Genomic DNA, 17682 nt, shown 5'->3' with positions numbered 1-17682 from the left:
TACATTACAATTTTCCTAATCAAATGTTTAGACTAGTTTTATATATGTACAAATATTTATAACACACTTCTCTTAAAGTTTACTTAAGCCTGTGTTGTATTAATACATACATATTGGAGTTGTATTCATATTGAGGATATTAGACTTTTTTTTGTTTTTGTGTTTGATTTTTCTTGTTTCTTCTTTTTCTTCCAGTTATATAGCATGGTGGTGGTGGTAAGTCTTGGCATGACTTTAGTTGTTTGGAGTTAATTAATAATGATGCACATGTCCGATTACAGATTATATATGTATACAGACATCTCCGGTAACACTTCATTCATCGTGTTCCTTATGAACGGAACTATCACAGTGTTTTATTCTAAGTATCTATGGTGAAGAAGTATGACGAATGGATATTCTTCATACCAAAAATTCATCGAACCGATGAAATCGTTTTAACATAACTATTTTTAAATTTATTATTTATGTCCTTAAAAGTGATTTTTCCTCTTGATAATAGCGGGAAATATTTGCTTAAAATCGTTTATGCTTGAATAATTTCTATGAATTTCTCTGTAAACAAGTATTTTGCATTAACTTCTAATAAATTTGTGAGAATTTCTCTCTGAAGAATTTTATTCCCACTTGCGATAAGATGAAATGTACATACTGTTAAATGATAACCTAACTTATAGCAATGCTATTTGTGATACTTTTTTATGCTGCTTATAAGCAATATTTAAACAAACTCTCCATTTTCTGCAAAATAAAGAAGTTAAACTTTATTTATGAACCACCAGAACGCTACCCGATTACATTGTTATGATGATATATTGATTTCTCAAAAATGTAGCCTTTATATTCATATTTGACTATTAACTCTTTATCCACCTAATCCGTACATAAAATAATAAAAATGTCCAGGAGCTCTCCAGCCAAGAAAGCAAACATAGTGCACCTCATAATCGAGTAAAGAAAATTATTTTAGCAATCAGCAATAGCTGATAAGTACTTCTGACGAAACTATAGATAATGATGATGATTTATAACATGATGATAGTAGAAATGAGGAAAATCATTTTTATGATAATGGAATGTGGCTCATATTTTCCTCATGTACGTTGATTTGTCTCTCAATTGTTGAATTTACACTACTAACGATTTTTATGATAATATCCTATTAGCTACTGCCCACTCTTTAACCCTTGATATGTGGTGACTCTTATATAATAAAATACCGCAACTAATTTATACTGGTTGTAGAAATGATTTTATCAACAGATGCAAATTACTGGACTTATCAAAACAATAATTTTCGGATTGTGTATTCAGTCGTTAGATTTTTATTCGTTTTCTGTATGCCAATCTATTCATCGTAAAACGAAATTACATATATGAGATAGATTGAAAGTTAATGATCAATATACAATTTCTAACATACATTTTGTTGCATACATTTTTGTGTACAAAGGAGTGTCATCATCATGCAGTCCAAACGCACACACACAAAGGAGTGTACCATTTTATTCATTCTATAGATTGCATTTTAGACTTAAGTATTTTATATTATGAGACACCATATAGAGTATTCATGCATATACTCATCTCTCTTATTTTGTCTGTTCGTCCGTCCGTCTGTTTGTATGTCTCTCTCTCCCTCTCTCTCTCTCTCTATATATATATATTCTTTGTTTAAAATTTAAGGAATCTTTCATATAAAGATAGTAATAACTGTTAAGAATAGTTTTCGAGGTTAAAACGTTCAAATATAACGTTCAGAGGAACACAGGCTTTATAAAAAACGAATAATGACAGTGGAAGCCCAACGAACAGTGATTTATAAGGCCTCACTACCGCGCTTACCAGCTCATACTGCTAATATCACTTATCAATTCAAAATCATATTATTCGTGTATAATTTCGTGGTAGTTGATTTAAGGCACAAACAAATTGCTTATTCATTTCGACCTCGTAAAAAAGTAGTCTCTATCATAATAGGTTACGCATGATCTGCAAATCGCGAGTACTGTCGCATCGCCCCAGTTGCATAGTAATATGTATTTTTTTCATTACTTTCTCCACAATTGTCTATCCCCAAAAATATATTAGAACTTCATAGCTTCTATATCCCATTGTTTCGTAGTTAAAATGCAGAAAATTTTCTAATTAAATTGCTTCTTTTTCCAAATTTAATCCCGGCTTATTTGTTTCTAACTGAACGAATATTCTGTAATTTCAATGCAATTTGTACAAACTTTTTGAAGCTTCTATTCTTAACAACTAGTGTCTGAATGATAATAAGTAATGGTTGAAGGAATCTCTTTTATCGGAAGTGTGGTATTTGACACGAAAAAAAGTCCTGCGTTACAGTAGCAGAGAAACACTCGGTAAATAAAGATAGCATATTTGCCAATTAGGTTCTATGAATCGAATAATTCATGTAATTGAAACGCTTTTCAAACAATGCCTGATTAATTTCTACAGATTGTTCATTGCACGATTTACACGAGAGTAATACAAACGCTTTATATCACCGCAGACACAAAAGCGCTATTCATGTTCAAAGTGGCCATTGTATTGCATATATGAAGGAAACAAACACAAACATTTACTTGTTTTCCAATAAATATTTAAATCTCAATAAGTAGCTTCGTCTGTCTAAACATTACATCATGATAGCTCCTTTTTTATAGTTTTGTATAAACGGAATCACGTTGACAAAACAGGGATGGACGTCTTCGAAACCTCAAGTATATTTTTCTATAAGAAATGCTTTTTATTTTCTATTTGAGTTAAGTAAATTATCTATGGATTCATTTTGCTATTTTTGTCTTAGTGTTCAGTTGGCGCTATTACGTAACGTATGAGAACACAGAAGTATTTGTTATTTTTTTGTTAAATTAAAGATAAAAAGAACAAATATTAAAGAGAAACTAAAATGTAGAAAGGAAAGGAATGAAAGTATGTTAAAGGTACGCCAACTTTCACCCAACATTTTCTAGTTTAATAGATTGCCACATAATTTATAGTTGTTGGATATGGCATACTTTTATTTTATTAATTGATTTGATTACACAAATATATTTATTTACTGAGTAACTACACAAATATATTTATTTACTGAGTAACTACACAAATATATTTATTTACTGAGTAACTTTTATACTATATCCATCTTTTAACTTAGAAACATTATTAATAACGCTAAATGCAACAAATCATATAAATTGTCTTACTATAACCGATTTACGATGGCTTTTTATTTAACAATGGCTCTTCCTTTATTGTTGCTTCAGTAGATTTCGGGCATCATACATTTGAGTTGAGTTTCCTGCTGGATATATGTGTATGCCTTATCGAATATAAAACTATTTCCTCATGTACTCCCCTCCATATATATATATATATATATATATATATATATATATATATATATATATATATATATATATATAGTATTGTCCAAAAATAAGGGGCACCATTTTAAAACGTATAGTTTGTTAGAAATAACAACTGCGAAAAGCAGACATTTTAACAACTGGTAGTCGTTATCATCCATACTAACATACTAAAATTTGAATATTTTAAATCGAAATCGAATATAATACGCAAATATTTTTAACTTCATAGATACGTGAATATATGATGCTCGTATCTGTAGCATCCTTTGAAGCATTTTTTTGTCTTACGAACTCTCTGTATTATCTCTGTACACACGTATAAAATGATAGATGAATTTATAAACGTACTAACTGTACTTACGTATATAATATTTTAGCACAAACATAAAACGAATAGAGTCTACCGTTTTAAAACCACGTCGGTAATTGTTACTCATTAATACATCCGCTGGTGTTTATATCCAGTTTGAAATATTTATTGCGAACCATTTATTGGATAACACAGTACATTTTTATCCTCCGATAAACGCGTAATATTACAGTAGATTTATCTTCTTAGTAAACAAATAGGTGCGTATTTAATGCTGGAATAATCTTAGTTTATTTAACCTGAAGCATTAATGGTTCAGTGTGGACTGTTTATAGCTAGGCGGTAATTGAATTGCTTATCTGACCATTAAGTATTGGGCTGGTATTGTAGGTGTTTATCAGTAGCGCTATAACTCCAAGGCGTTGTTTTGGTTTCCTTTTCCTTTAACTCTTTTCTCCGTGTTATTCTGAACTAATTCGAACTCGGAGCTTATTACTCTCTTTATTATTACGGTAATGAATTCAGCACCTTATCACTAACGTGGATCTAAAATAAATAGTATAATTATCACAGTTATGCAGATAGAACTCTCATTTCAATTTTGTTTTTCTTGTTAAACTAACATATACTTTGCGTGGAATGATTTTAGACTGAATAAATCGCGTAAAAACGTATATAGCTATGTAATACGGTTAGACTTATAATGCAAGAATGTAATTAAATATATATTTATACTCGCTCTACGAAATCGTCTACATATCATTATTATTTATTTATTTATTAGTAATGTTGAAACTTTTTCTCTAACTCTTAAATGTAGGGCATTATAATTGCAATTAACATACGAATTGTTAACCGTTAAACTAATTAAACGTTTTTTTTTATGAAAAAAAGTATAGTTTTAAAGATAATAGCATCTATTCGTAATGTATTACAAAAATAGTTCATGTGAATAAATTGTTTTCAAATAAACATCTGTAAAAATGTTTCGAATGACTAAACAAATGCAACAGAAATTTATTTAATATAAGACAACTTGATACTTTCGATATTTCTTATAGTTTTACCCTTTATCAGCAATATATGCGGGGACTGTGTTCGTAATTATGTATTAAAGTCTTTATCATACATTATATATTCAATACACTGAACACCTTGCAATCATTATATATTGCGTAAGATAAAACATGAATTGAAATTATTATATCTTGTTGAGTATTGGCTTAATAATACACAAATGTCGTTCCAATATATAAAGAATCTCATTTTTAAACTGAACATCTTAAATATTTAAAATTGAGTAATGAAAGAATAAAACAGGCGATATTGAGTGTTCTAATATATAATTTTTCAACCATTCTATTTTATTAAGACTCATATCTCTATCCCCACTTGGAAATTGATAGACCCATCACGAACATCTGCTTATATTTACTGCACCAGCTTCAGAAACGTGAAGTATGTGTTAGTGTATCTTAATCGATTACTATTATTCGTATGTGGAGGAATTACCTACCTCTGCTCTTGACAAACGCTCATGTAGAGTGTTACTTCCTCACGCCCTCAATGTCGGTAAAATAAAGATGAAAGTTGCAGACCATGAAAAATGGATGCATAAGTTGAGTGACTATATTGATGATGTATGCAATTATCCCTGAGACACATAGGTCGAATTTAAATTATTAGATAAAAAAGTTACCTAAACGTCATGTTGCCATGCACCTATATATATATATATATATATATATATATATATATATAATGAAATCATTTTTCTCCTGTGAGTTTGACCTTAATAGAATTAAAAATCAATACATTAGATGCAAATGTAATGGGCACAAACTGCAGTACAGGATCTGGGGTGTGCTAGAGACCTATTACCCTTCCTCGATAACCGTACATTCAAATATTTTTTGCCGGTGAGAGTTCACTGCCAACATCGGTTAGATTCAATGGAAGTTGCAACATCTTTTCTCTCTATTAGATTCCTCGTTTCCCCGCTCCCCATTTACATTGCGTCGGATGCATTCACAAGGAACAGTACGAGGAAACACCGTTTTAGAATCGTGCAAGGTTATTTATGCCGGTTTTTTTTATTATTATTATTCTTTCCCTGATTTATGCTTTCTGCTGTAACCCTAAATGAAATAAAAAAATATATATATATAAAAAGAAAACGCGATTATGTTATTATTGTTTTCTTTTTGCTTTTTTTTTGTTAGTTTAAGACGAAAGCTGCGGGAGTAACAATATTTCTTCCAGTTTTTACGACTCTAACCTTGAAATATAACTATACCTTTAATTATTATTGCTTGCAGCTAAAAATTTACCTTTACACACAGAATTAATTATTTAAATGTTATTATTACAACGCAACGATATCGGGAATTCACTTGCATTACACTTAAATTAAAATTAAATCAAATGAATTTATTTAGACATCGAGAACACTGCCGAATTGATATTTGACCTAATTAAATTTTTAGTTCATTCATCACGTTTTTTCTTTCTTTTTTTGCGCTACCGCCTCAATAATTCGAGTTCACCCCCCCTATCAAACCTTTTTGGGATTTTTAAAACACCCGTGCACCCCCGGGCCGTTTATTTAAAAAAAAATATAACGATATTTTCTGAATAGTTTTAAGATTGTTTTTACAATATTTAAACAGGGTTATTACTTATCTTGCTTTTAATTGTATCCCCCCACCATCACACACGCTGGGTACCGCCGCTAGTATATATATATATATATATATATATATATATATATATATATATATATATATTAATAAGTTAGTAATCTTAATACTCAACGAAAATTTAGTAAAGATTAAAAACTGTATTTATTGAAAAATATTACGACGAGGACGATATATATATATATAGGGGCGTACAATTAGTAATGCCCCTGACCCACTTGCAGTTGTCTGACCTAGCTGAAATTTTGCATGTGCAATGATTCACAGGTTATGTGGAAAATTACAGCTCTTAACTAATTGTGGTTTCTGTTTTACAGGTGTGTGAAATGGAGCTTGTTGAATGTCGGGCAGTGATCCGGTTTTTGTATTTGAAAACACGCACATCACAGGATACTTTTGATGAAATGAAGAAACCTATGGTTATAATGCCTCATCATATGACCTTGTAAAACGCTGGCATCGTGAATTCAAACATGGCCGGAAGTCTGTTGAAACACCTCCCAGACCTGGTCACCACACTTCTGCCATTGATGAGGTATCTATCCCTCAAGTTGAGGCTGCCATTTTGGATGATCGGCGCATTCGCCAAATAGCCCAAGATTTAAAGATTAGTACAAGGTTTGTGGAAACTATCATTCATGACCATTTGCATATGAATAAGGTGTCTGCCAGATGGTTTCTCAGGTTACTCACGCCATTCCAGAATCGAGAACGCGTCGAGTGCTCGAGGATAAATTTGGAGATGTGCCAAGAAAGTGAGTCAAAGTTTTTCAAAAGACTGATTACACAGGATGAAACCTGGACTCATCTCTATGATCCAGAGACCAAGACCCAGTCAATGCAGTGAAAGCACTTGGACTCACCACCTCCAAACAAGGCAAGGGTGCAGCCCTCCCCTGGCAAGGTCATTCTCACAGTCTTCTTGGACCAAGACGGAGTAGTGGTGACAGATTTCCTGGCAAAGAGTACCACAATTACAGGAGCCTATTATGCTTCACTTTTGAGGAAATTAAGGGAAGCTATCAAAATCAAGAGTCGCGGCAATGACAACGCTCCGGTCAACAACTCGCATGTCGTCAGATCCTGTTTTACAAAAAAACGCCCTTCAGAACGGCATCAAACGACGGGAGAAATGCATAACGCTGGGCGGTTCCTATGTAGAGAAAGACTAATAAGTGTGCCAAGTTTCGTTGCTCTACTGCTATGGGAAGTGGGGCAGGGGCATTACTAATTAAAAACCCTCGTACATATATATATATACATATATATATATATATATATATATATATATATATATATGTATACATATATGCACACATGTATAGATGCATGCAGCAAAAAGAAAGCCCACACTTGTAATCTTTTTCAAAAACTGCAAATTTAAGCTAAATGTTATGTACCTGGTTCAAAAAATATACCACGTTTGATTGGCTTTTCATTTTTCTATGTTTTCACCTGTTCATATTTTACTTTTAATTGCAATATTCTAGTTTTCACGTTGATTAAAAAATAACTTCGAATTGAGTAGGCAAAAACAAAGTCCGCAAAATGGAAAACGGTTATTTAAATGTAACTTTGGGGCATTAATGCAACAAAAATACAACAGAAACACAATGAACTAGCAAAAATTTCGTAGCTTAAATCTTTAGCAATTCGACAGCCTGCGATCTCTTTGGAATTCATTGAATTAGACTGATGCCTTCTCCGGGGAAAGGGCATCTAACTTTTCTTTAATTTTTGTCCAAAGTTTTTCCAAATTCGAAATTTTATCTCTACGTAGAAATTGCTTGATGCAATGTCATACGGCTTCGATAGGATTTCGGTCTGGAGATTGTGAACACCAATCATCACACGGCATATCATACTCTTCCAGTAACTTCTTGAAATTGTAAGCTGTGTGAATTCAAATTTCGACCAAAGTAGGGTAGAAAATGCTCAGTCAACATATTAATGTACTTGGCCAAATTAATTCGACCTTGCAAGCGAATTATAAACCCTAGACCATTGGTATTAATAATGCCCCATACCAAAACTTAACATCCACCACCTTGCCTAGCCTATTCAACTTGCATTCGTCGCTAAAACGTACTTTTGACCACTATGAAGAGGCATGATCTTCATTGCATCTGATGAAGTCTAGACGGCGCTTTCTATTCTTTACAGAAACCATTGTCTTGCGTATTGCAACATATAAAACCCCCTAAATCTGTTGTTGACAGTAGAAAGAGGGCACCTTTTACAATATTGCACTATTATGCTATGTGGGGAGCCATATTAAAATCTGTTTCTTAGGCTCCGGATCTTGATAGCATTGTATTCCCTGTTAGAAGTAACTTTATTACGACCAGATGCAAGGGCATCACGAACACTTCAGGTGTTTTGGTGTTTTACACAGTATTTCGTACAGTTTTCTCATCACATTTAAATCGATGGCCAATTTTCCGATTGGTTAAACCAGGAAGGTGGAGATAAGTGAGCCCCTGACAACAACTAAGATAAAGTCATTGCATATAGACTAAATGTTACGTCGTATATTAAAGATTAAAGATGCTTTGTGACCTTTTGTGGATATTTTAAACTGATTTCGGAACGATAATTTAAGCCGGTTTTAAGCGAATTTGCCTCCTCAATTTGAAGTTATTTTCTTAAATTGTTGTTTGCAGTAGAATATGTCAATAAAACGTCTAATATGAACATGAAAAATTATAGAGGAATAAAAGGCGAATAAAATGAGGTATAGGTTGAGCTAAGAGTTACCGGGTTTTGAATAAGTCCTGTTACATTTTTATTTTTATAAATTCATGTATTATTATTGATTGTAACTAACATTTGAGTACGTCTAATTAATACTTATATATTGCAGATACAATATTGACTCCTGAGAAAATCCTAAATTATAAGTACCACCCAATGGAAGGAAAAAGAAATGAAATCTCCGTTTTGCTGCGCGCGGGTCGCAAACAAACTGACATTGCAAAGCTACTAAACTTCAGTAGAATGACTGTCTATCGTGTTGCCCAACGTCTGAATAACTCGGAGACCCCGAAGGATCGACTTCGATCAGGAAGGCCTAAAGAAATTAGGCATGGAACCATCAAAAAGGCCTTTGAAAATGATCCTGAGCTGAAAATGACAAGACTGGCACAAAAGATGAAGATTTCTGTATCCACAGTGTCCAGGGTGGTCAAGAGCATGGGAGGAAAGAGTCTAAGGCGTTCCAAGGAACCCCTCTTTAGTGCTGCAATGATGCATAAACGTCTGGAGAGGAGCACCCGCCTGTTGAATGACTTAAAGAGCCACGGGAATCGTATCCTCATTTTCTCCGATGAGAAAACATTCACTGTCGATCCAGTCTTCAACAGGCAGAACGACCGGGTCGTAAGCTTTGGGAATGATGTCTCTAACCACAAGAGAGTGTCAACCACCAAGCATCCAGCATCTGTCATGATGCTTGGGGTCGTAGCATCCAATGGGGAGAAGATGCCCCCGGTGTGGTTTGAACAGGCATACAGGTAAACCTCCGCTGTTTACAAAGATATTTTGGAAACTAAAGTTCTTCCATGGGTTAAAAGATTACCAAGAAATCAGATTACGTGTTCCAGCAGGACGGCGCACCCGCACACACCGCCAAAATTGCGCAGAACTGGTTAGAGACTAACATGAGCTTCTAGCCCAAAGACTTTTGGCCTCCACAGTCGCCAGATTTGAACCCCCCTTGATTTCAGTGTGTGGGCGCATATTGAGGCAAGGGCCTGTAAGACCCGCCACAGTAACACAAATGAGCTGAAAGCCTCTGTGAACCGAGCATGGGCGTCCATGAAGAAGGACTACGTCAGGAAGGCCTGTAAGAGTTTCCAACCTCGGTTGGAACGTGTCATTGCCGCCAAAGGTGGCCACATTGAATGAGATGATGCCTTGTATACAAATAAATCATTGTGTTACCAAACTTGTTTAATTCTACCCAAAATGACGTACCATGCTTAATTTGAATAGGAAAATCTACACTGTAACAGGACTAATTCAAAACCCGGTACATAACATTTTGCTTTAATTGTCAGTGTTTTAAAAAATTACAAATGCGGACTGTCTTTTTGCCGGAACTATAAATATATATATATATATATATATATATATATATATATATATATATATATGTATATATATATATGCATACATATATATATATATATATAATGCGAATTGATGAAATTATAATAGATAATATGTATGTTGAATAATTAATTATAGATATTATGTATAGCAATACAAAACGACAAAGAATAACAAGGGCATGATATTTAAATTATCAGGGAAACGAATTATGTTTACGTCAAATAGTGATGCACCCATGCATGTGTGTATATATATATATATATATATATATATATATATATATATATATATATATATATATATATATGTATATATATTGCGTGATAATATAATTATTTTCACGGTCATACAACCTAGTAACTCAGAAAATCCATGTACGCTGCCACCTGCGCAACTGCACTACACCCAAAAATGTTTCTTAGCGTACCCATAAAAACATTTTTATACTGTAAAAGTAATTATATCTATTTGCAATCTTTAAAAATTTTATATTAATTTGATCGCTTTCTTAGCGTGCCATAAAACCTTTTCTAGCGAGTGTAAAATTACTAATTGGGAGACATCGACTGTTGTTCTCACTGATTCGATGAATATATCTCTTGTTTGAGATAAAAGCAGGTACAGTTTTTAGGCTATTTTTTATTCTGTGTTTGCTCAGACTTATTTATTAGTGGCGCGGTCGTTTAGGTAGCAAGGTATGTTGATAATATGCAAAATGTTTCCGTTTAAAGTCCCTTTTAGTCTGCTTAATTTATGAGCACAAATAAGGGAAAATCATTAATCCTTGACTTACTTCAGAGCTTCGACGTTGTTCGACTGTGAATATATATATATATATATATATATATATATATATATATATATATATATATATATATATGATACATGATTGTTGATTTATTTATTTTTATAAGTAGTTCTAAGTTATTTTTATTCTTTCTTTTCATTCCCCGGGCGCTTTTAAGACAGAAGTTATCTACCCTTTTATTATATTCTACTCGCCCCACATTTGGGAACGTATTATTTGTAAATATTAATTTATTACTTAAACATTTTGAAAAATAATTTCACGTGCATAAAATTAAGTTATCTATACACATGCATATTTCGAAGTATCACTTCTATTCAGTACGGCTAAACTTGATGAGGATCGAACTCGTTACCGCTGTAGCCTGGTGTGTTACCATAAGACCCCGGGATCTCAGCAAGTTTTATACACGTTTGTTTTCGCTTTTTTTTTTCAAGCTACTTATCCGGCGGTAGCAAGTTTGATTCTCATCAACAAGTTCAGCGTTACTGAAGATTTCTGCTTTAATTATTTTGCAATAATTGCCGACATTTCTTAAAGCCGCTTCAGTTTCAAAACATTTAATGCAATTTAAGTAGTGGTTTCTGTGTGCAATGCCAGCAGCGCATTATTTTTTTACAATCGCTTGCTGTTCGATATCCGTTGGAATTTATTAAAAGGTTTGTAGCTGTATATGCTGGTGGTTAACCAATCAGTTAAGGCAGATGCTATCAGGGACACATGATTTTAAACATAGGGATTAGGATAGTTCCGATACGAATTCCAATCAGCCCTCAAATATTATATACACTGTTCAGTGGAGAGGGATATTTAGGGTCTGTTTATTTTTGTCGTTGTAAATGCGGAACCCAAGTTATCAGAGAATCATAACGAAGACAGAATTGAAGATGAGAGCAATCCATAACCTACTGTTAGAAAAAAGACCTACATGACATGAAAATACCCAATTATCATTGGGTAATTAAGTGGTTCTTCTAACATGAATTTAAGTAATCAACAAGGGAGAAATCATGGCAAAAACTCTCTTCGTCATTTCTTTTATTTGAGTTGACTTGTGATTCAACATTATGGACATAGAAATTTCAACTGAATGTTGGCGGAGAGATGAGAAGAGAGAGTATGATTTATTTGTTTAGCGATACATTAAAATATAGCTAGAGGAGAAATTCAAATGTGTTGATTAAGTGCTGATATATAACCCATGTAAAAAGGAAAGTTATCTGCAATCTATGCACATAGCTCATGACGAACCTAAAGTTCGGGATTTGCTATGAATGTTTGATGCACAAATCGAATAAAGAAGCACAATTCCCGTTTTACACAAGAAACAAGTCAGGTTTGTTTTCCTGTAATCTGATATGATTCTCTGGAAAGTTGGAACATAGACACTGAATGTCTGAAAAAGATACCTTGTACGTTTCTAAGTTGGAAGTAGTTGTATTATGTTCATGGCTTGTTTGATTTGATTTTCCATAGTAAATTTGGCATATTTGTAGTCAAGGTCAAGTTTCTCAGAGTTTTTGTAAAAAATGACTATTTAAAAATTAAACTAACCAACGTGATACTAGTAACTTGGAAGTTTCATTTTTAAATACTTTTTATTGATGCATTGAATATTTTTTCTATAAAATGGATTCACCTTTATCAGCAGTTTTTTTCCATTGTACACCATACATTTTTGTTCGTTTAGTCAATAAAGTTATCTTAACACTAACACACTTCAGTCAACATCACGCCATATAATACGGAAAATATAGAAAGGGAATTTTAAACTATTCCCGGGTATCATCATTCCTACGAACCATATTAGTACGTATTGATTTTGCCTTGCTGACAAAATGGTTGACACCCATAGCTGGTAATATATATATATATATAGGTTGAATCATATAATATTCAATCAGCCAGTTATTTGACCAACAGCATGAAAATGTTTCGTGCATGCACTGAATGCTAATAACAATCACATTAAAATTGACAATATAATTGTCTTACTATCATATTTTGTAAGACATGTTAGATTCATAATGGAGATATCCCAGGATGCAATGATAATCATGTTAAGATTTCAGTTCAAATCATTTCATTACTTTAACATGCAAGGGCAACAGTCCGACAGAAACATTCCCAAGTTAACAAGATAGACCTGAATAAAACCGGAGTTTACATCGATCGAAATGTTGTGAAAATGACACTCTAGATGAGAACGGTAGTCCGATGAATCCAAATAATACGAACTGTTTTATTTTCTTAATTATGAACAGTCAAAACGAAAAGTCAATTCTTTGATATTGTCGTACATGATGAAATACAAAGTGATGAAGAATATTCAGAAAAATATGTGTTAGTACTAAAACACATGATACATTGACGGAACTTTTCACACAATTTATTCTTCTCGAAAAAATGTTTGATGTTAAAAAGTATTTCGCAGGCTGCTTAAGCTATTTCACTACCGCACGAATATGGTAATCTGTTTATCTGTGAAATCAATTAAATATATAATTAAGTATACTTTGTAATGCAATGGTCAGGAAGTTTTCGGAGTTAAACGACACGACGAAATCAAGAAACACTTAATAGGAAGGTTCAAAAATATTATCTTCAATACTTAGCTTTCTTATTCATATTAGAAATGTAGCAGAGGTGTATATTCAAGTATGTAGTCTTTTATAACGTTCTTATGTAAGACAATCGAGCGACAGCGCTAACAGAATTCGTCAATAAAACACTTTTGTAAAAACAATTTTCTACGTATGTGTGCCAAGATATTGTGTGTGGGAGAACAAGATGTGAGAAAAATGTGGCAAAGTAAAACTATAATAAAAATAATTGATAAGTACCGATATATATATATATATATATATATATATATATATATATATATATATATATATATATATATATATATATATATATATAGCTATTATTTTGAACTGTACCAGTACAGTGTCTGCCAACACTGCTGATCATTATTTTTTGAAAGATTTGCTTCATCATACGTAAAGTGCTAAAACATAGGGATTGTATATGACAGTTGAAAATGAATATTTTTTAAGTCACGGCTGCACAGATAAAGAGTTATTATTCCATGACATTCATTTGTTCCACACAATAGAGAACACAGTGAGTACAAGCAAAGGGGTGGTATTCGTTGTCATTCTCATAAATTCGGAAGTGGGTAACAGAATTGTCATCGAGATTAAAGCACTCGAGAATACTTGAAATATATGCATGCCGCACAAAGACAAGTGGGCAATACAAAATGTGTTAAATCCAAATAATTACTTTAATTAAACGCTAAAAAATTATCAGGAAAGGTGGATTAGAAGTCACTTTAAAATTTATTTTACTTGTGCTAATGGTTGCGAGAAATGAAATTATAGCATGCAAAAAGACGTAATGGATAAGCTAAACTACAATAAATCATAAGAAACATATTTTCAAATCATCATGAGCTGTTGTTGGATGAACTCTAGTGAATGATCTTTGCCTATGTTTGGAGATATTAAAGAACGCACACCTTAGCACTCGCCTTCATCGAGGCTCCTGGAGTAACAAGAAAACACATTTCTAATCAAGGTTACTTTTTTAAATGTAAAATGTGCTAGAAATATATTATTTGTAGTATAGTTCGAAATTGCTGGAACATTCCTGTATTTTTGTAGACCTCATTATTCTAGATTCAAACTGTTTCTAACCGTATAGAAAATAACAATGTAATTTTCAAAGATTTGTGATATTGAGGATTCAGTCAGAAATACAATGTTATTGTTAAGGGTGTATGTCTAGAGATGAGAATAGTGAATATAGAGACATTTGCCAGAAACCTTCGTGATGTATTTGAGAGCCTGTCAGAGAGATACGAACTCTAATCTGCGGCTACTACAAACAACATTTCACTGTGATGAAAAGTGATAGCAATGAAGACATTTATGATGCATGCATGAAATAACTGTTTTCGTGGGCGCAATATGCAAAACATTCTTTTAATACAAATACACGTGATGAAGAAGAAAGTAGTGGTTATCTAAGATTTCTATTTACAGTTATCGAAGATAAACTTAAATATAAAAATATTCCTATTCAGTTGCAAACTGAAAATTTCCTTGATACAGCTAGTGCTGAGGAACGTGCTACGGTTATTCAGCCTTGATTAAATAATTAGTCTCAATTGTTTCAAGGAAACTGTATTTAAAATCCCCCAATGGAAAGGGGTAGTTCCCGATATCTATTAACATGTTTCTGACGAACTCAAAGACTACTGTAAATTTAACTGGGGGTTTACGTGTACGGAGGTCAAACATTCTCCTATTAAACTTCTTAATTTTCTTGAAATATCAGGATTAGCATTTCATCAACTTATGCTTAGAAAATAATCTCTCAATCATGTGTATGATAAAAATTGATAAACCACATTTTTTTAATGGCACTCGATTGCTTGTTTATGACATAATGATAATTTAATTCTAGCCTAAACCATTGCATCAGAATTCCAACGATTATCAGTTCTTATTTCAAGGATGTTTTCTGTCTCAAGACAAGTGTTGTTTTCAGAAAGTTCGGTTGTTAGTACTTACTTCTTTCGCAACTACAATTCAGAAAAAATAGGGTTAAATACTAGATAAAATATTGAATATTTTATTAAAAAAGATCACTTTTTAACAGGGTAAGATACGTGTGCTTAAGGCAAAGACCGACGATAAAATGTGAATGTTTGTGCATACCGAAATGCATGGAGAAAACTATTGTTTATGAACAAGTTCTAAGCCAATTACTCATATTTTAAAAATATATTATTTAATTAATTGCTTAATTTTCTTATATCTAATACAATAAAAGACAATGCCGTCGAAGATGTTTTCATTCATGTTTGTCAAATACAGTTAAAGAACCAACGGTTATTGTATGATATAAACTTATGATATAAACTATATATATATATATATATATATATATATATATATATATATATATATATATACATATATATACATGTAGGGTATGATATAAGCTATATATATAGGGTAACAGGGGTCAATATGTACCATTACTTGAGGGATACTCCACGTGCGCTCTTTTCCACTACTTATAAAACGTGGGGCAACAAGCGCCACTAGTTCTTGCGTTTAAGCCAACCAGAAGCCTATATTTCAGTTGCTTCATTCAAGGGAGGTAAGTTCAACCCGTAATTACAAGCGGAAATTTAAACCACATGGTTTTAATCATTCAGCGGCCATGTTGAAACCTGAACACACACTTTTTTGCCTGTGACAGTCCTTCAGCAAAACTTCTGTTTTCACCAAGATCTTGCAAGTTTCTCCATTGTGAACCAAGCCAATATTTAAATAAATTAATCAATGCTTCATAATTTACATGACAAATGCTCGGATTATTTTTCCTTGTAACCATGAATGCTGATCAGCTTCAGTATTGGTTTTAGCTTAACAGAAGATATAATTTTTGAATTAGTAATGTGATCAATGAAGCAGTGTTCAGCATCGCTTTGCCTAGCTTACATGATGCCATTTTATCTGTCTTTTTGCATAAGGTACATTTAAATGAAGGGAATTGAATTCCTAGGGGTGCTTAATGCCCATTCCCAAGGATTGAAACGCATAATAATCATATACATTGCTATTTTGATATTAAAAATTACAATACAAATTATATTTCAGCAAAAAAACGGATGTGCACCCCTACAAGCTTGCAAATTAGTGTTTATTTATTTGATTGACATTTAAATTTGATTAAGTTGTCCATTGTTTATTGTTGATGTTTAATGCCCCCACATTTAATGTTTACATAGAATGGTGCGGACCTGCAAGAAAAATGAATGTGGTGGGCGAGTGAAGTTTAGCAGCAGTCAGCCGACGAATGACGCATATAACGCAGTTATGAATGAATATATGTCTGCCAACCGAGCATCAAAACAATTTGGTGATAACACGAAATTGCTGCTTCGCCACACCAAAGGGTAAATCCCTGTGGATGTCCATGTTGGCAGACAAACGATACTCTCTCTCACCCTTGAAACCGACCTGGTAGAGTGCATCAAACTAATGTCTGAATGGGGCTGGGGCTTCTCATCAGAGGAAGTAAAATATATAGTTCAAGACTTTATATGCACAATGGAGCTCGACACTCCCTTCAAAAACGGATGGCCTGGACGGGACTGGATCGATGGATTTATTTCTCGCCATCCTGACATCACGCCAAGTAAGACAGAACACCTCAGTTTCTCAAGAGCTGCAGCAGACTGTCCAGAAGTAATTGAACATTGATTTGAACTCTTGGACAATGTGTAAACTACTGTTGGCGTAAAGAACATGCCATGCCAAAACTATAACACAGATGAAAGTTGCTTTG

General features: G+C 33.0%; 2 protein-coding genes across 4 annotated transcripts in view; one reads left to right on the top strand and one right to left on the bottom strand.

Annotated features, from left to right (window-relative positions):
* Nucleotides 1–17682, bottom strand: part of LOC145283593 (5-hydroxytryptamine receptor 1D-like) — a 1014695-nt gene that overhangs the window by 560087 nt on the left and 436926 nt on the right. The window lies entirely within an intron of this gene.
* On the top strand, nt 9303–17294 carry LOC145283873 (uncharacterized). The gene is made up of 2 exons (XM_080132981.1): nt 9303–9904; nt 17123–17294. The coding sequence occupies exons 1-2, from the start codon at nt 9303–9305 to the stop codon at nt 17292–17294; spliced, it is 774 nt and encodes a 257-aa protein (XP_079989107.1).

The sequence above is a fragment of the Euprymna scolopes genome, chromosome 8 (assembly GCF_053919585.1).
Source record: "Euprymna scolopes isolate OS-2025 chromosome 8, ASM5391958v1, whole genome shotgun sequence".
Taxonomy (NCBI): domain Eukaryota; kingdom Metazoa; phylum Mollusca; class Cephalopoda; order Sepiida; family Sepiolidae; genus Euprymna; species Euprymna scolopes.
This window is presented reverse-complemented; position numbering and strand designations above follow the sequence as displayed.

Excerpts from the sequence above, each read along its gene's own strand:
- LOC145283873 (XM_080132981.1), top strand. The coding sequence starts at position 9,303 with ATGGAAGGAAAAAGAAATGAAATCTCCGTTTTGCTGCGCGCGGGTCGC. Across the intron at positions 9,905-17,122 it reads TGGTTTGAACAGGCATACAG|AATGGTGCGGACCTGCAAGA; the intron begins GTAAACCTCCGC and ends ATGTTTACATAG.